This window comes from Eleutherodactylus coqui, chromosome 6 (genome assembly GCF_035609145.1).
Source record: "Eleutherodactylus coqui strain aEleCoq1 chromosome 6, aEleCoq1.hap1, whole genome shotgun sequence".
NCBI lineage: Eukaryota > Metazoa > Chordata > Amphibia > Anura > Eleutherodactylidae > Eleutherodactylus > Eleutherodactylus coqui.
In genome coordinates this window covers 94,409,104-94,429,951 of record NC_089842.1, presented here as the reverse complement: position 1 = coordinate 94,429,951, position 20,848 = coordinate 94,409,104, and the positions used below count along the sequence as shown (strand labels likewise).

The window sequence follows — 20,848 nt, the reverse complement described above, 5'->3', positions numbered from 1 at the left end:
AGCGTGTTCGAGATGCTCGTTACTAGAGGCGAGCACCACGCGATGTTCGAGTTACTTTCACTTTCATCTCTGAGACGTTAGCGCACTTTTCTGGCCAATAGAAAGACAGGAAAGCATTACAACTTCCCCCTGCGACGTTCAAGCCCTATACCACCCCCCTGCAGTGAGTGGCTGGCAAGATCAGGTGTCACCCGAGTATATAAATCGGCCCCTCCCGCGGCTCGCCACAGATGCATTCTGACAGAGATCAGGGAAAGTGCCGCTGATGCCGGAGCTGCTATAGGGAGAGCGTTAGGAGTGATTTTAGGCTTCAAGAACCCCAACGGTCCTTCTTAGGGCCACATCTGACCGTGTGCAGTACTGTTGAGGCTGCTTTTTGCAGTGTTGAACATTTTTTTTTGTATATCGGCCGTGCAGAGCATTGCGTCCTGTAGTAATTTTACATAGTCCACGGCCAGTAGTGGTGGTGAGGCAGGGACAGTAAAAGACATATCCAGTCTATATAGGCAGTGGGCTTTTCCAAAAAAATTTGGGAAAAAAAATCTATTTGGGCTGCCTGTGACCGTCCTGACTGTACTGCGTCTCTGCTGGGGGTAGTTGTCCTAATTCATACGCAGCCAGCTAAGTGTTACAGCAGGCTTGCGCAAAATTCTTTCCTGCCTCTGCGTTGCCTCTTACATCACCGCTGTCATCCTGTCCAGAGTGAAACAGTCTGCAGTAATTTTACATAGTCCACGGCCAGTAGTGGTGGTGAGGCAGGGACAGTGAAAGACATATCCAGTCTATATAAGCAGTGGGCTTTTCCAAAAAAATTTGGGGAAAAAAATCTATTTGGGCTGCCTGTGACCGTCCTGACTGTACTGCGTCTCTGCTGGGGGTAGTTGTCCTAATTCATACTCAGCCAGCTAAGTGTTACAGCAGGCTTGCGCAAAATTCTTTCCTGCCTCTGCGTTGCCTCTTACATCACCGCTGTCATCCTGTCCAGAGTGAAACAGTCTGCAGTAATTTTACATAGTCCACGGCCAGTAGTGGTGGTGAGGCAGGGACAGTGAAAGACATATCCTGTCTATATAAGCAGTGGGCTTTTCCAAAAAAATTTGGGAAAAAAATCTATTTGGGCTGCCTGTGACCGTCCTGACTGTACTGCGTCTCTGCTGGGGGTAGTTGTCCTAATTCATACGCAGCCAGCTAAGTGTTACAGCAGGCTTGCGCAATATTCTTTCCTGCCTCTGCGTTGCCTCTTACATTACCGCTATCATCCTGTCCAGAGTGAAACAGTCTGCAGTAATTTTACATAGTCCACGGCCAGTAGTGGTGGTGAGGCAGGGACAGTGAAAGACATATCCAGTCTATATAAGCAGTGGGCTTTTCCAAAAAAATTTGGGAAAAAAAATCTATTTGGGCTGCCTGTGACTGTCCTGACTGTACTGCGTCTCTGCTGGGGGTAGTTGTCCTAATTCATACGCAGCCAGCTAAGTGTTACAGCAGGCTTGTGCAAAATTCTTTCCTGCCTCTGCTGTGCGTTCCGTAAGCGAAGTCAGCCTCCAACCACAGGCCAATAAGCGGCACATTTAATTACAGCGTTCTGTTTCTGCACTACTGGTAATACAGCATGCTGAGGGGTAGGAGTAGGCCTAGAGGATGTGGACGCGGGCGAGGACGTGGAGGCCCAAGTCAGGGTGTGGGCACAGGCCGAGCTCCTGATCCAGGTGTATCGCAGCCGACTGCTGCGGGATTAGGAGAGAGGCACGTTTCTGGCGTCCCCACATTCATCTCACAATTAATGGGTCCACGCGGTAGACCTTTATTAGAAAATGAGCACTGTGAGCAGGTCCTGTCGTGGATGGCAGAAAGTGCATCCAGCAATCTATCGACCACCCAGAATTCTGCGCCGTCCACTGCTGCAACTCTGAATCCTATGGCTGCTGCTCCTCCTTCCTCCCAGCCTCCTCACTCCATTACAATGACACATTCTGAGGAGCAGGCAGACTCCCAGGAACTGTTCTCGGGCCCCTGCCCAGAATGGGCAGCAATGGTTCCGAATCCTCTCCCACTGGAGGAGTTTGTCGTGACCGATGCCCAACCTTTGGAAAGTTCCCGGGGTCCGGGGGATGAGGCTGCGGACCTCCGGCAACTGTCTCAAGAGCTTTCAGTGGGTGATGAGGACGATGACAATGAGACACAGTTGTCTATCACTCAGGTAGTAGTAATTGGAGTAAGTCCGAGGGAGGAGCGCACAGAGGATTCGGAGGAAGAGCAGCAGGACGATGAGGTGACTGACCTCACCTGGTTTCCTACTGAGGACAGGTCTTCAGAGGGGAAGGCAAGTGCAGCAGCAGGGCAGGTTGGAAGAGGCAGTGCGGTGGCCAGGGGTAGAGGCAGGGCCAGACCGAATAATCCATCAACTGTTTCCCAAAGCGCCCCCTCGCGCCATGCCACCCTGCAGAGGCCGAGGTGCTCAAAGGTCTGGCAGTTTTTCACTGAGAGTGCAGACGACCGACGAACAGTGGTGTGCAACCTTTGTTGCGCCAAGATCAGCCGGGGAGCCACCACCACCAGCCTCACCACCACCAGCATGCGCAGACATATGATGGCCAAGCACCCCACAAGGTGGGACGAAGGCCATTCACCGCCTCTGGTTTGCACTGCTGCCTCTCCCCCTGTACCCCAACCTGCCACTGAGATCCAACCCCCCTCTCAGGACACAGGCACTACCGTCTCCTGGCCTGCACCCACACCCTCAACTCCGCTGACCTCGGCCCCATCCACCAATGTCTCTCAGCGCACCGTCCAGCCGTCGCTAGCGCAAGTGTTGGAGCGCAAGCGCAAGTACGCCGCCACGCACCCGCACGCTCAAGCGTTAAACGTGCACATAGCCAAATTTATCAGCCTGGAGATGCTGCCGTATAGGGTTGTGGAAACGGAGGCTTTCAAAGGTATGATGGCGGCGGCCCCGCGCGACTCAGTTCCTAGTCGACACTACTTTTCCCGATGTGCCGTCCCAGCCCTGCACGACCACGTCTCCCGCAACATTGTACACGCCCTCACCAACGCGGTTACTGCCAAGGTCCACTTAACAACGGACACGTGGACAAGCACAGGTGGGCAGGGCCACTATATCTCCCTGACGGCACATTGGGTGAATTTAGTGGAGGCTGGCACAGAGTCAGAGCCTGGGACCGGTCACGTCCTACCCACCCCCAAAATTGCGGGCCCCAGCTCGGTGGTGGTATCTGCGGCAGTGTATGGTTCCTCCACTAAACCACCCTCCTCCTCCTCCTACGCAACCTGTCTCACAATCAAGATGTGTCAGCAGCAGCACGTCGCCAGCAGTCGGTGTCGCGCGGCACGGCAGCAAAGCGGTGGGCAAGCGTCAGCAGGCCGTGCTGAAACTACTCAGCTTAGGAGAGAAGAGGCACATGGCCCATGAACTGCTGCAGGGTCTGACAGAGCAGACCGACCGCTGGCTTGCGCCGCTGAGCCTCCAACCGGGCATGGTCGTGTGTGACAACGGCCGTAACCTGGTGGCGGCTCTGCAGCTCGGCAGCCTCACGCACGTGCCATGCCTGGCCCACGTCTTTAATTTGGTGGTTCAGCGCTTTCTGAAAAGCTACCCACGCTTGTCAGACCTGCTCGTAAAGGTGCGCCGGCTCTGCGCACATTTCCGCAAGTCCCACACGGACGCTGCCACCCTGCGCACCCTGCAACATCGGTTTCATCTGCCAGTGCACCGACTGCTGTGCGACGTGCCCACACGGTGGAACTCTACGCTCCACATGTTGGCCAGGCTCTATGAGCAGCGTAGAGCTATAGTGGAATACCAACTCCAACATGGGTGGCGCAGTGGGAGTCAGCCTCCTCAATTCTTTACAGAAGCGTGCCTGGTTGGCAGACATCTGCCAGGTCCTTGGAAACTTTGAGGAGTCTACCCAGACGGTGATCGGCGATGCTGCAATCATTAGCGTCACCATTCCTCTGCTATGCCTCTTGAGAAGTTCCCTGCAAAGCATAAAGGCAGACGCTTTGCGCTCGGAAACCGAGGCGGGGGAAGATAGTATGTCGCTGGATAGTCAGAACACCCTCCTGTCTATATCTCAGCGCGTTGAGGAGGAGGAGGAGGAGCATGAGGAGGATGAGGAGGAGGGGAAGAGACAGCTTGGCCCACTGCTGAGGGTATCCATGCTGCTTGCCTGTCATCCTTTCAGCGTGTATGGCCTGAGGAGGAGGAGGAGGATCCTGAAAGTGATCTTCCTAGTGAGGACAGCTATGTGTTGCGTACAGGTACCCTGGCACACATGGCTGACTTCATGTTAGGATGCCTTTCTCGTGACGCTAGCGTTACACGCCTTCTGGCCACTACGGATTACTGGGTGTACACACTGCTCGACCCACAGTATAAGGAGAACCTTTCCACTCTCATACCCGAAGAGGAAAGGGGTTCGAGAGTGTTGCTATACCACAGGACCCTGGCGGACAAACTGATGGTAAAATTCCCATCCGACAGCACTAGTGGCTGAAGGCGCAGTTCCGAGGGCCAGGTAGCAGGGGAGGCGCGGAGATCAGGCAGCATGTACAGCACAGGCAGGGGAACACTCTCTAAGGCCTTTGACAGCTATCTGGCTCCCCAGCAAGACTGTGTCACCGCTCCCCAGTCAAGGCTGAGTCAGCGGGAGCACTGTAAAAGGATGGTGAGGGAGTACGTAGCCGATCGCATGACCGTCCTCCGTGACGCCTCTGCCCCCTACAACTACTGGGTGTCGAAGCTGGACACGTGGCCTGAACTCACGCTGTATGCCCTGGAGGTACTTGCTTGTCCTGCGGCTAGCGTCTTGTCAGAGAGGGTGTTTAGTGCGGCTGGGGAAATCATCACAGATAAGCGTACCCACCTGTCAACCGACAGTGCCGACAGGCTTACACTCATCAAGATGAACAAAGCCTGGATTTCCCCAGACTTCTCCACCAGCGGACAGCAGCGATACCTAAACAATAGGTAGGCTGCACCCGCGGATGGAAGTATTGTTCTCTATCACCATCAAAAACGTGGACCTTTTAGCTTCATCAATCTGTGTATAATATTCATCCTCCTCCTCCTGAAACCTCATGTAATCACGCCGAACGGGCAATTTTTCTTAGGCCCACAAGGCTCAGTCATATAATTTTTGTAAACAATTTTTATACGTTTCAATGCTCATTAAAGCGTTGAAACTTGCACCTGAACCAATTTTTATTTTAATTGGGCTGCCTCCAGGCCTAGTTACAAATTAAGTCACATTAACCAAAGCGATTAATGGGTTTCACCTGCCCTCTTGGTTGGGCATGGGCAATTTTTCTGAGGTACATTAGTACTGTTGGTACACCAATTTTTTTGGGCCCTCGCCTACAGTGTAATCCAATAAATTTTTTGCCCACCTGCATTAAAGCTGACGTTACATCAGCTGTGCTGAGCACTGCAATGGGATATATTTATGTACCGCCGGTGGCTTCCTGGCACCCACGCATGCTGTCGGTCCACACGGAGTTGTAACTGCATGTGTCCACTTCTAAAGAACCCCAGTCTGACTGGGGCATGCAGTGTGGGCCGAAGCCCACCTGCATTAAACATGACATTACCTAAGCTGTGATGGGCACTGCAATGGGATATATTTATGTACCGTCGGTGGGTTCCAGGGAGCCACCCATGCTGTCGGTCCACACGGAGTTGTAACTGCATGTGTCCACTTCTAAAGAACCCCAGTCTGACTGGGGCATGCAGTGTGGGCCGAAGCCCACCTGCATTAAACATGACATTACCTCAGCTGTGATGGGCAATGCAATGGGATATATTTATGTACCGCCGGTGGGTTCCAGGGAGCCACCCATGCTGTCGGTCCACACGGAGTTGTAACTGCATGTGTCCACTTCTAAAGAACCCCAGTCTGACTGGGGCATACAGTGTGGGCCGAAGCCCACCTGCATTAAACATGACATTACCTCAGCTGTGATGGGCACTGCAATGGGATAAATTTATGTACCGTCGGTGGGTTCCAGGGAGCCACCCATGCTGTCGGTCCACACGGAGTTGTAACTGCATGTGTCCACTTCTAAAGAACCCCAGTCTGACTGGGGCATGCAGTGTGGGCCGAAGCCCACCTGCATTAAACATGACATTACCTCAGCTGTGCTGGGCACTGCAATGGGATATATTTATGTACCGCCGGTGGCTTCTTGGCACCCACCCATGCTGTCGGTCCACAAGGACTTCACAATAGGGAGTTGTACCTGCCTGTGTCTATGAATTAAAAACCCCGATCAGGTTGGGGCATGCAGTGTGGGCCGAAGCCCACCTGTATTTAATCTGACGTTAGCTCTGCTATCCAGGGCACTGCAATGGGATACATTTATGTACAGCCGGTGGGTTCCAGGGAGCCACCCATGCTGTGGGTGCACACGGAATTCCCATTGCGGAGTTGTACCTGCCTGTGACTATTTATAAAAAAACGTGGTCTGACTGGGGCATGCAGACACCTTGACAGAATGAATAGTGTGTGACACATAGGTTCCCCATTGCTATGCCCACGTGTGCAGCTCCTGATGGCGGTGGCACAGAATTATATTTCTCATTGCTTCTGTACAGCATTGTGGGCTATCGCCCCGCCCCTTTTAAAGAGGGTCGCTGCCTAGCCGTGCCAACCCTCTGCAGTGTGTGCCTGCGGTTCCTCCTCATGGCAGACGCACCTATAAATAGACATGAGGGTGGTGTGGCATGAGTGCAGCTGAAGGCTGCGCAGGGACACTTTGGTGTACGCTGTGGACACTGGGTCGTGCGGGGGGGGGGATGGGGTTGGGCAGCATGTAACTCAGGAGAAGTGGCAGCGGAGTGTCATGCAGGCAGTGATTGTGCTTTGTTGGAGGTAGTGTGGTGCTTAGCTAAGGTATGCATTGCTAATGAGGGCTTTTCAGAAGTAAAAATTGTTGGGAGGGGGGGGCCCACTCTTGCCGCTATTGTGGCTTAATACTGGGACCTGGGAACTTGAGATGCAGCCCAACATGTAGCCCCTCGCCTGCCCTATCCGTTGCTGTGTCGTTCCCATCACTTTCTTGAATTGCCCAGATTTTCACAAATGGAAACCTTAGCGAGCATCAGCGATATACAAAAATGCTCGGGTCGCCCATTGACTTCAATGGGGTTCGTTACTCGAAACTAACCCTCGAGCATCGCGAAAATTTCGTCCCGAGTAACGAGCACCCGAGCATTTTGGTGCTCGCTCATCTCTACTGATGACCTATCCAGGGGATCGACCATCAGTAAAAAATAGGGCAGAAAATCCCTTTAAGGACTATAGGGTACAGAGAACCATGGAAACTTACATCGAAGGACCAGAGAAAAAAAAAGAAAGCCCTGGTATATTATGACCCTAGTACCATTGCTCTATTTTACTGATTATAAGCATTTGCCGGACGTTTCACTTTAAGGCCCCTAGTCTTGAGGTTTGCAATTTATACTATTCAATTGAGTTATTCTATGCACAGATATAGATAGATTTATAATATGTAATTCTGTACCCTTCATTCTATCATTTTTACCAGGTTGTGATTCTGGCTCCTTCTAACAGAGAGCATGTCCTGAGCATCTTGTCTAGAAAGTGCTATCCTATTCATAGAGAACCTTATCCTATAACAATGCAGTGTCTGCACATAGTAGAGCACACATTGCCATCTTAACGCATGGGCCTGATGGGCACTTGCCTAGGGGCTTCACAAGCATTGGGGCCCCATACTAATATAAGTATGTTAACATTTCAATGCACCTTGTATCATATATAATAATGTCATGTGGCGGGATATGATCTTGGCTCCAATCTGTCTATGCCATGTGTGAAGACTTCGATTTTGTCACTTTCTGTTTCACTTTCAAATTACCCATAATTCTTTTTATAATTTACCCGTAATTCCAGTTGTAAATTATCCATAATTTTATATAATAAAAGGAGAGATTTCCCACCGAATGGCTGTGTGGATCATCTTGTGAAGCGTTGTACATCGTCTCGTTACTTTCTAGTCTAAAGTAGACTGGCACTATGAACAAAGAGACATCTACAGTGCAAGAGGAGAATGGACCCTAGAGATTAGACTTCCGGTTCTCTGGTCTAGGTCGTCGGTTACTAATTCGTTCGTTTGCTTTTATCTTGAGAAGGACCCATAATGCTGAGCACATGTAGGATGTAGTGCCCTGTATCAGCACCTCGGTAATCAGTGTGGTGAAGCAGAATCATGGGCAGGGTGCTTATTAGAAAGTCAAACACCATCTTAAATATTATCTCTAGAGCAACTTTTTATAAAAGTAAATGACCCCCTTAACTACAGCAGCAGGGATCAAAGGTAAATCCTACTGCTCCCGTGCTAAAACAAAGCATTGCTTTGCTGCTCGAGCAACCAATGACCTACAAAGTGGAATAAAATGTGCAATAAGGTGGAGCTACATTTTAATGACCTGCTTCTGCACAAGATTGACCTTTCAGGCGGTCAGGCTCAACTTAAGGGCCAGGGGCAGTACACCGAGGAACTGTGCCATATATCGTTTTGGAGAGGACAGAGCTCAGCTTTTCTTATATTTCTATTGTGGGATAGTAAGGGGTGCATTAGTCTTATTGCTCGAGGCTGGACAATTCCTAGTCCACCTTGGGTCTACTTAGAATGTAGAGCACTAGGAGCTGACTGTATTACAATATTACCCATATCACTGACACAAAGAATGCGTTGTGTATAAATCTCTTGGTAGAGCTCCTGTATCATTTATACATCCCAGTTCCCAGAAAATCTGTGTCATGATTTGAACTTTGCCAGTTTTCACGCCTACCGTTCTGGAATGTATCTCCTTTCATGTTTTTGCTAATATTGATATTCTAGCCTTGATGTAAAAATGGGATTATTTGCATTGATCTTAACAGCATCGTGGTGTATAATAGTTGTCTTATATACCTGTTTTAATCATGACCCTCACAATTCTGATCTATTAATGTTTCCAAACAAAGCTTTTCCATCAATCTATAAAGGCTACCTACAACTCAATTTTATCGTTCCTATCTAATTATATGGCACCGTGATTCAGTGATATGAAAATTGCAGCAATGTCCATGTACTAGTACTCTTGATATAAACAGTACTCCTTGATCAATGCATATGAAAAAAAGGTTTGGTACCGCCATTAAAAGGTATCATATCTACAGGATTACTTGGTTTCTCTTACTGAGAACAATCACACCTTGATCAATGCACAAACATTTATGAATTTCTTTATGTATTTCCATCTAATAGACAATTTCTTGTGGCTCAGAAGATGTTATATATTAGCTTTATCGCCTTCTGATCCTCTAATTGCTGCAGTAATGTAAACGTGCTTGCTCTGGGGTTGTCATGGTAGCATGGTAAGCCCATGCACAGAAGTCTATTGACGTTACCATGGCTGTTTTTCAATATGTTGTATTAAAAACCTCAACCTATAACTTGCCTTCACTTTCTTTTAGACTATGAGCCATCTCAGAACACGGAGAAGAAAAGGACCGTTTATCAAATGGCACTAAGTAAGATCTGAGTTTACCAAAATATTGGCTTGAAGTTCCAAAATGTTTCTGAACCTCCTTATAGTACCCATTATTGTTATATTTTAGTCATACAATTGGTCGTCCATTTTCAAATTCCGTATTTACTAATGCACAGTTAATAAAGAGGGTCCACTGTTCAGGATCATCACGTCTTTGTCAAACTAGGGAGAGCGGTTACAGAGAGCATCTCCCACTCTGGTGGACCTGTCCGGTTGCACATTGTATGGACAGTCCATTGATTAGGATGGAGTTGATGCAGGGGAATTGAACACTGCCTTGTTTCACTGCTTGGAATCCCAGTAGAGAATGCTTAGTGATTTACTTATTGTCCTGCGATCCTTCTAAAAGTTGAGATTGTCCAAAGTGGACAACCGATTTAGCAAGTGATGTGATAATATAATAAGTCTTTCTTTACTATTATGAAAAAGTGTCTACTGAGAAAAATATAAATAGGGCTCTCTTGATATTTTTTTAAACCTGAACAGTTTTTTTGAGTAAGAACTTAAACTTCAACCATTAACAATAATTCCAATGGTAATTCAGACAGGACTAGTCTGTTGGCAGGGAGCCCCTCTATGAATCCAATTGCTCAATAATAGTAAAGGCTGTTCACATATTGTTTTCCTATAATCTTAAATACATAAAGTATCTTTCAATTGATGGGCAATGATTATTGAGCTACAGATGTAGCAAATGTTAACTTGACATTTAAAGCATTATGATTACTACAATGTCCTACATTGCTGTAAATCAACTTATCACAGCACACCAGTCATATCAACAATTGCAACATCTGTATTCATTACTTACATATGTCCAGCACAAACTAAATGTCCCAAGCATATCAGGCCTTTCATCAGGACTCGTCTACTTCCACATTATTGTACTCTTGCTTCTTCTTTCATCATACAGATAAACTGGATGAGATTCTTGCAGCAGCCCAGCAAACTATTAGTGTGAATGAGAGCTCCAGCCCCGGTACATTGGCATCTCTGGGAACATCACGGTCTGCCTCAAAGAGCTTTTTTTCCGCAGAGGTAGAAATACAACTACACTTCTAACTTCTCCTATAGTGTGTCATTTTTATTTTTGTTATGTATGTAGCAAAAATGAAACTTGCATGACTTTGTACCTTGATATGATGGTTTCCAAATTATTCAAGCTATTGTCAAAATGGTGACCGGATTGGCGAAAATTCTGAAGCCTGAGAAGGGCATTTCTCTTAGTGATATCAGTTACGGGAACAGCTCATTTAGATGTCAGATGCAGAGAGAATTTGGGTTCCTTGCTGTCCCATAGCTAATTTAATGTAAGCCATGAATGTTTTTCCTGATTAGTCTCACTGGTAGACCAATCCACCAGTAGCTGTGCTCTACTGGAACCATTAATGCAGTCCCTTGCAAGCAGGCTTGTAGGCAGTGGGAAGCAGTTTTATTTTCCTTTTAAGGTGGAAATGAGCCCCATTACCTACTTGGCTTCTGCACAGCTTCACAGGTTGCGTATGCGGTATATTCATCCCTGACTTCAGTGTGTGAATTTACATAGGGTAGTGCGTTTCCATAGCTTTCAATGTTTTGCTATAGCAGCAATGATCAAAATTGTGTTCTATTACTTTTATCTAGTTTTCTACTCTTGATTTCGCCTTCTGATTCCCTGATTTGTCCACCTTCAAACATAATTTTAAAACATAAATACAAGCGTTATAATCTACAGAAAAAAGTTGTGTGGCTTTGTAAACTCATTGTATTGTTGATCCTGAGATACAACCTATGTTATAGTCCAGAGATTCATTCGCAGAATTGACGATTGTTGTTGCAATGGTCAGCTATGGTGTGAATATTAACAATTCTGGATTCACACTGTTTGTTAGGTTTTTGTGGCATTTTTTGACCATTTTTAGGCAATTACAAACTTGAATGTTCAAATGTTCTTGTTGACAGCCATTAAATATCTGAAGTTCTCTACACACAATGACTTTTGTTTTTTGGTGCTTTTGCTCCATTCTCAAAACAAAGCATGGGCTATTTTTGTTTTTACAACATTTTCCACCCATAGACCAGAAGGGGTATTCCCATCTTATAATGTTATGGCACATCACTAAAATCATGTTCTGGTGAGTGGAGTCTGATCACTGATACTGCCACTGATCCCGAGAATGAAATGCTGTTTTAGCACTGCCTTCCCTTACGGCGACAACAATTATCGCTCAAAATTTGCTCAAAAGTGGCCTTTTGAGTGATATTGTTGCATCTAAACGTGCGGCCATCGTGCACTGTTCGTTCATCGCTCATTTCTAGCCAGCTAGAAATAAGCGATGAGCCTTATCAGTGCTACACGCTGATATCTCAGCGGGCGGTGCTGATAGCATTCTTTCATCTGGTATCCCATTGGCAGTTCTCAGCGAGACACCAGCTGAAAGCTCCAAAAACAATGCAGCTGTTTGCATATAAAAAACAGCTGCATTGTTCTCGGAGCTATCGGGTGGTATCCTGCTCTGCTTGTATAACTCTTAAGTAGCTGATTAGCTCAAACTGTTGTTGGAGCGATTTTTGAGCGATCATTGCGCTGTGCAAATGGGCTTTTATGCGTTTTATCTCCAAGGTTTTACTCTTGGGCAACCCAGCTGCAACTATCTTTATTCACTTGACTAAAGCCATTCTGAAGTTCCTTACACAGCAGATGGCTGGGGCACTGCGGTGCAGGAAAAACAGTCAAAGGAATTCAGCACTAAATCAGTGCTATTTACAAAATGGGTGGAAGTCCCATGGGCTAGACCATCACAGATCACTAAATGACCGCATATCCTAGTGGGATAGATGGAAAGACCCTCTTTTAATTCTAAGAAAAACTGCATCAAAACCTGCAACTTCCTATGTGACCTATGTTGTAGTTTTTGGACAAATATTTTTAATGTTGCTTTTGGTGTGGAGCAATACCCTAAGGCCTCGGTCAGACGACCGTTTTTTGCCGCGATTTGCGGATCGCATGACAGATGCGCATCCGCAAATCGCGTAACCAGGGCCGAAAAATCGCCGAAAAATCTGCAGCTAGCAGCGTTTTTGGCGAAACGGGCAGACACGAGGAATCGCAGATCGCGATTCATTCAATAGCTGAGAGCTGCCCCTGATTGGTCCTTGCGCTGAGTCAATCAGTGGCAGCACTCACTCACCCATTCATGAATTCATGAATGGGTGAGTGAGAGCTGCCTCTGATTGGTGAGGGCTGTGACCAATCAGAGGCAGCCCATTCAGCAGGCGGGGATTTTAAATCCCTGGCTGCTGAATACTACACAGAGCGATTCAGGAGAACTGCCGGCCGGCCGCGGCTGAACTCCGGCTGCAGGGACAAGGTAAGTATATATATATATTTTTTTATTTTTACACATTTTAGGATGATTTTCAGGGAAGGGCTTATATTTTTAAGCCCTTCCCAAAAATTCATCCCGCGCTCGCCGGCAGCCCATTGCTTTCAATAGAGCCGGCTGTATTGCCGGCTCTATTGAATTCAATGGGCGAACATCGTTCTTCTCTGCCACAGCTGTAACAGCTGTGGCAGAGGAGAATGATCTTTGTAGTATATGTTCTCAATGGGGTCGGCGCTGCTGCCGCCGGCCCCATTGAGCGCATATAATAGAACACAAGGAATCGCAGATCGCAGATAGGGGCGATCTGCGATTCCTCATGTCCTATAATTTATCGGACATAAAAAGCGGCCATGTGCCCGATGCCATTGCGAAGCAATGGTTCTATTTATGCGCAGATCGCATGCGCAAATCGGGCGAAAAAACGCCCGTCTGACTGAGGCCTAACAGTGTATTCAGTTTTTGATGCAGATTTTTTTTCAGCCAGATACAGCAGAAGTATTAGTCTCTCCTGTATACCTTTGCTTCCTTTTGGATCCGCTCCTGGATTTGGCTTAAAAAACTGCAAATCTGAATCTAGCCTATGATAAGCACTTTTTCCTGGGGTTTTCACCATTAACTTCATCAACATTGTTAGGGCTCAGTCACACGGGCGTTTTAACGTCAGATTAAAAAGATCACACTATATAGAACCGATGCTTTCCAATGGCAGCGGTCACATGTGCGAATTTTACATGCGCATAAGATTCGAACGGACAAAAGATAGAACATATGGGTGGCAATGGACGTGGTCACATGTTTTTTTTAAGGCATGCAGTGTGATCTTTTTTACGCGTGAATAAACGCGTGTGAAAACGCCCGTGTGACTGAGCCCGTACACATAAAGTCCCCTTGGGCAGTATGTCAGCAGCCATGGATTGTGTCTACTTAACCACTGTTAAGTAGACACAATATATATATGGTTCATGTCTTCACTGTTTGGATTTACTTTTCAAACATAACGTAAACCCCTTTTCCTTTTTCTGTCTGGAAAGCACATTCTAAAATGTCCTTGATACATAGAATTAATTCTTTTATGTGTGTAAGGCCCCTTCATATGAGCGTATGCGGAAAAACGCTCGCCTCAATGCAATATATTTCCGCGGGCGTTTTGGTGTGCGTATCGGTGCATAGTACTGTGCTTTTTGCACATTAGACACTACCACACGCCAATTTAAAAGGCTATTTAGCTTATTGAGATCCAGATGTGTTCTTTTTTTCATGGAATTGCGCATGTATTGCGCGTATAATTACCCACCTCCCATAGACTTCTATGGGGACATTTGTGCACAAAAATAGAGCATGCTACATTTCTTTCTGTGTGCATTTCGGTACTAACCCATTGAAATCAATGGGTTCTGTTCTCTGCACATTGCATACACAAGTTTTGAAATACTTTCATATGAAGGGTCCCTTAGCATTTATGCATTGTTGTTTTTTTGTAGTTTCTATTCCTGCCTTATTAAATAATAATCTCTGTTTACGCAGCCAAATTTTGGACAGCATAGAGTCTCAAGTGCACAGTCAGTGTATGAGGGCCCATCCTACCTGTCCTCTTCACCTAGCCAGGCCATGATGTTGCGGCAAAAGTCTATTGGTAAGGGGTGCAAACATATCTTCAGTCCTTTTTGGATAGTCAAGGTATAGTAAACACAATGTGATTAGAGATTAACTAGTTGGCAAGTTTTCTGATAAGTGAATTTCCTTTATTTCCTATTAAAGAATTATATTTGTGCAATTTAAGACAAGGCTAAAATAGTCACCCATCTTTAAGACTCCATTGTGTGAGAGAAATGCTTTCGTAAAGTGTGGAAAATTAGGGCACTTGCAAATTTTTTTAAACTTTAAGTAGTAAATGGAAGTTTTTGAAGTCAATGATCTTTACAGTCCTAGTAAATTAGTCTCACTAGTTGCACATTTGACCCTTATACATTTTATAATCTAAACGTCTACGGAAATATCATAGTAAGCATTCTAATGCAATTTTCTGTTGAAAAAATATATTTATATAGTCTTTATAAAATCTTTTATCTTTTTTGTAGGTGCTGGGGATGATGAAAAGCCATTTTTGTCTGCTCCCCCCATGAAATTTAACCGCAGTTTGTCTGTTCCTAGTTCAGAAGACATACCTCCCCCTCCTACAACCTCTCCTCCTGATCCTCCGTACAACACTTCTCCTTCATCTGCAGCTAGAGTTAGCCCAGTTTTAAGGTCTAACTTTCATCAAAGTGGAGATTCTAAATTGTTCTCCCCTACAATGCGACAGGAATCAGGTCTTTTTGACCAACAAATGATGGATGCATCTCAGAGACGTGAGAAGCTACAGCAGCTCTACCACCAAGATTCTGAACAAACAGCTGATGAGCAGATCCGTATGGGTATGGCTTCCCAAGCAAATATGAGAAGCTGGAGGTCACAGACACAGGAGATGCGTTACTTTAATCTACCTGCAAGAGCAGCCAGTACTGCAATGTATGTTCCAGCAAAAGCCGTGCGCCGAAAAGGCCAACTAGTGAAACAAGTTAAGGTGGAAAATGAACAACAGCAGCACTTGCAACAACAGCAGCAGCAACAGCAGCAATACCAGTCTCATCACCAGCAGCAACAGGCTACCAAGTCACATGAAAAAAGTTCCATCCCTATACCTACAATCATTATTAAAGCCCCATCAACCAGTAGTAGTGGAAGGAGCAGCCAAGGTAGTAGCATGGAGGCTGAAACCCAGCCAGACCCTATTCCATCTCTTCAATTGCGGGATAATATTGATTTTACAAGCCAGTTTGGAGCAGCCATTGTTGGTGCAGCACGGCGGGACCGTGAGTGGTTTAATGAAGCCCGCCGAAAATCTGCTCTTTTTCTTTCCACAGAGGAAGACACAGAACCGACACCTGCCCCAAGGTTAAAGCATTCCAAGTCTATTGATGAGGGTATGTTTTCTAGTGAACCGTACATGCATTTGAATGTTCCCAATTATGGGGCATCTGTAAATAGAGATGTTACTAGTGGATACTCCTACCAGTCAAAAACTGGCAAGGGTTATGGCTCTAGTACCACCAGTCCTTTTAGTACTGTGTGTTCTACTTTTTTACCACAGCTACAATCATGCTCCAGTCCAATGACAATGTCCAATGTTAACCCAGTTGGAGGAGGTAGTCCACTTATACATCCCTTGACTGGGAAAATTCTAGATCCTAGTTCTCCTTTAGGACTTGCTTTAGCAGCACGAGAAAGAGCTTTAAAAGAGTCACAGCAGCATAGTAGAAATGAAATAGAAGACAGGAAGTCCCGTCCATCATCTCCACGTTTTGCAGAACAAAAGTCTCCAATAGAGTCACGAAGCAGCTCTCCTCATCGTCTCTGGGAATCAGGACCCATTAAAAGAAAAGAGATAGATTTCAAGCCATGCATGGTATCCCCAACTGGTGAAAGAAAGTCAGATGAAAGTTCTGGTCACCGGTCTCCTGCACTCTTGCTACTTCAAGGAGTAGAACAAGGTAAAGCCTGGGAGAAGAGAACAGAGGGCCAAGAAAAAATAGAACTACACGTGCGCTTCATGGAAAACTCAACTCACAAAGATGAAGAGAATCATAAGATTTCCATATGTAAGGAATTAAAGAATGAAAGACCAATGCCCAGCCCAACCATGAACCATACCCCATTGCCTAACACAAATTCAGAAATGCATGACTCAAATTCCAAAGAGAATGGACTCCCATTATTAGTCCTGCCTCCCCCAGCTCCTTCAATTGACGTTGATGATGATTTTTTATTTACAGAGCCCCTCCCACCACCCTTAGAATTTTCTAACAGTTTTGATAAGCCTGATTCACCTCCAGGGGCATCAGGTGGAGCTTCTACCCTTCCACCTCCTGTGCCCCCACCACCTCCTGACTCCAGTAGCACTCCTGCTCTAGACTCTACAACCTCTAGTCTCACTTCTTATGACAGTGAAGTAGCCAACTTAACCCAGGGGACACCAGAACTTAAAGAACCTCATGTCAATTTTTCCTCTGTTGTGTCATCAATTCAAATACCAGCATCAGACGCTATAGAGACAGTAACTGATTCTGGCATTGAAGAGATTGATAGTCGAAGCAGCAGTGACCACCATCTAGAGACTATTAGTAGTGTCTCAACATTATCAAGCATGTCTGGACTTTCAACAGAAGGAACAGAACTATTGGACACTTATATAACTTATCTAGATGGCCAAGCATTTGGTGCTGATAAGCCTGTTGTCCAAAATAAGATTCGGTCAAGGACATTCCCAAGTAGAACACCTGGGCTACTTAGAGATACCATTACTGCCACCAGTACCGCCATTTCAGTTTCACCTTGCTCAGAAAATATCTTTACACTGACACCATCTAAAGGACCTTCACTCTGTGCTCCTTCAGAGGCAGCCAAGGATTCTCAGAGAAAATCTCCCACGCTCCCATGGGAGGACTACTCCCAAGAAAAAATCTCACCAGTATCTACAGTTAAGTCAAATATGATGACGGAGTTAAGTTCAAAGCTTCAGCATATGAGTGGAGTTTCATGGTCCAGACCACCAGAATCTGCAGTATCATTTACACCTGAAAGGCCCACTTCACTGCAGAGACACAGGTAGGTGCAATGGGTTGTTGTTGGTATAAAAATGTCAGTTGACATTTCTTTGTAGAAAACTGAATGCGGTAAATGAAAACTATTGAATGTTTATTTGATATTTTAAATTGTTGTATGATATTTTATATCGGTATTTAGTCAGCTCTAAAGCAGTGTCTGCTGGCTTACCCCATTGACCAGGCTAACCAGTTCAATCTTCAGTCAAAATTGGCTTTCCAGTTTTGGTTGCTAATTAGCTATACCAAAAATAACATTCCCTTCACCCAAAGTTCTTGATTTTCCTATTGTAGTTTAGTTTACCATTGACTTGCTAGTATATTTAAGTTTTGATTAAGTGTCCCAAAAATGTCACTATATTTACATGCAAATATTATTTTATGTAATGTGCTAAGCATTTCATGAAAAAAGACTATAAGGTCATCTCAGCCCCATGTTTCTTACAAGTGTCACTCAAGGTATATTGCCCAGTTTTAGGTTCCAGTGTGTACCAGAATGTGTATAAGTTATAAATAAGCCCTCTATAGATATCTCAAACCCTTTTACTTAATAAAGGCTTCATTAATATGGAGAATTTTGGAAGTATCTATATGATGCCCAGTAGAAGGTGATGTAATTGCTGCAATAAGTAAATGATCCCTCAAGTGTGTTAATTTTGGTACTCCAGAAGCTCCTAGTTGTTTGACTTATCCTATTTGTAGATAGTCAGAGATGTCATATCTCTTGTCTCTGCTGGATGGCAATAATTTAGTGTAATATGTGCCCAATTATTGTCCACCATTCACTTCAGTGAAGAGTGCCTGGACGTATTCTCCATAACTCTGGTATCCCAGAAATTGAACTTCCACTTTTCATACTTTTTAATTGACATATCACCTAACAAATTATCTAGTTCAAAAATTTTCTTTAAAAACATTAAATATTGAAAATGTTGGTTTTATGATGAGGTCAATGAAATCATAAATTGTATGGTTATGGAAGTATAAATTGTATTTTTTTCAGTGGCTTGGTTTCCAGCTCCAGATCTCAGCCTGAGATCAGTCAGGAAATGAGTCACAATGAAAGAACTGTATATCTGTTCTAATGATAGAATCACCTGGGCTTTTGTCAAGAAATTCTGCAATCCAACAGTGGGGGGGAGGGGTTGTGGTGATCAGGTACTGGTCACAGCATTTTAGTAGATTAGCTACTGGAGTTTTAATAGAAATACTGCACATAAAGAAATGGTTTATCTAGTGCCAAATACAGGCGTATATCCTGTAAGTGAATGTCTGATCCCTTGTGTTAACAGAGAAACCTGTAGATAGCACTGTTTTTGAAGTCATTGCTCCACATTAGTACAGAGTAGGTTTCAAATTGGCTATACTACATGAAAGTATCATAAAAAAATAGAAGGATTGTCCTTTCAGTGATCATTTTAGGTTTCTTTAAGGCAATGCTCCCTGGAAAACATAAGCAAAACAGCCTGTTGGTGGCTATCTTGTGGGCAAATGTTTGACACATTAAAAAGCCTTGGAACATGAATCAGGTTATCAGCCAAACAAAATACCTTCCTGTAGACAGTTGTTTCTCTTTGTCTGTAAAGAATAGGGTTCTGATTGGTTGTGTGAGAGATGCTATGCGTACTGCTTATTTGGTAGATTTTTTTTCTAGAGAGCATTGCCTTGACTCCCTACTATATGGATCTCTGCAAGAATCAAGAAATTTTGTGAGGCTGTACATTTAATATGACAACCAACCAACCAACCAACCAGAACCCTACTCTGATGAGGAGCAATAGTTCAGAAAGAGTGCTGTCTACAGATAGGTGCCTCTGGTTTAGTTGATAACCATATAACTAGGACATTGACTATCAGGGTAGGCACCTATAGTTGGCACTTCCGGAGAAAAGTCTAATCCTTCCTAGTCCTTCCAAATTTACAATGTAGAACAACAGTAGCAATTGCTCTTGCTCACTACTTGCAGTTCTGTATTATAAGTTGGTGATAGATGATTTGTAAATTATTAGAACTTTTTTTTTTTATTTTAACTTTTTCTATCTTGTTTCTTTTTCTTTATTAGGATAGTTGATGACTCTGCTGCTTCACTGATTTCTTCTAAACCTGTGAGCAGTTTATTTCATAACTGGCCCAAGTCTCCACAGCCTACTCCAAAACACCCTAAAAGTGTGGATTTTGACATTCGTCCTACTTTGAGAAGAGCACCAAGCCCGTCAGCCTTGCCCACGGAGCACAAAATAAGTCCAACTCCACGTCCTTCTTCTCTACCTATCTTGCCTTCTGCCCCTGTTTACACAGGGGTCTTTGACCTGAGAGGCTCCCCCACAGCTGGAGGAGATGCTTTCCCTGGCTTCCAAACAGGCAGTCGGTCTTTATCTCCAACTCATTTCATTCTACCCCCCACTGAAAAACCGTTTGCCTCTAAGCCCATTCATTTTTGGACAAAATACGATGTGGCTGATTGGTTGGACTATTTAAATCTTGGAGAACACCGAGAACATTTCTTAGACAATGAAATTGATGGCAGCCACTTACCATCATTGACCAAGGAGGATTACATTGACCTGGGTGTTACAAGAGTCGGCCATCGAATGAACATTGACCGAGCTCTGAAGTTTTTTTTGGAGAGGTGATTACAAGTCATCTGATTCCTAGTTACTTCATCTTTGCATCCATCCCCTCAAACCTAAAAAGGTTTGATACAAGTTCCCAGGAGAGGAGAGTATGAATGTACTTTACTTTGAGTCAATTTTGAAAAGCAAAACAAGAAGAACAATCTTCTGATATATATCTAAATATGTATCTATATATAGATACATATATAGATATATCTATATATAGATCTATAGATATATTTAGATAGATCTATACATAGATATATAGATATATATATAGACATGCACAGAATTTTTCTGAAATGATTGATTCACCAGCTGCTTATTTTACTAAAAGGGGCAATGAAGGCTTAATTTTAAGCCATTATGTACATTCGGGATCTGGAGGCACCGATGAATAGGCAAACCACTCTAGTGATCACTGTAGTGTTCCATTTTCACTGTGCCCAATTTTTTCTGTTTCTTGCATCTTTACTGTCAACATAGAATGTAGTCATGTAGGCAGAAAGCCAAATGCATTGCTTGGTAGGAGATTTAAATACTACTGTAAGAGGGGAGTAAATGACAACAAGAGATTGAGGCATACAGTAAGTAGAGTCTTCCCTAAAGCTGTGGATATATTGTGTGTGGAATGGCAGACAATGGCTG

At 44.8% G+C, this 20,848-nt stretch overlaps 1 protein-coding gene across 1 annotated transcript in view; it reads left to right on the top strand.

Moving 5' to 3' along the window:
- Positions 1-20,248, top strand: part of SHANK1 (SH3 and multiple ankyrin repeat domains 1) — a 252,112-nt gene extending 231,864 nt beyond the window's left edge. Inside the window, exons 19-24 of the mRNA XM_066572363.1 lie at positions 9,504-9,560; positions 10,494-10,618; positions 14,470-14,578; positions 15,024-15,534; positions 15,613-17,589; positions 19,648-20,248. Of these exons, the coding sequence (XP_066428460.1) occupies positions 9,504-9,560; positions 10,494-10,618; positions 14,470-14,578; positions 15,024-15,534; positions 15,613-17,589; positions 19,648-20,218 (3,350 nt within the window). The 3' untranslated portion in view covers positions 20,219-20,248. The remainder of the gene's footprint in view (positions 1-9,503; positions 9,561-10,493; positions 10,619-14,469; positions 14,579-15,023; positions 15,535-15,612; positions 17,590-19,647) is intronic.
- The last annotated feature ends 600 nt before the right edge of the window (positions 20,249-20,848 follow it).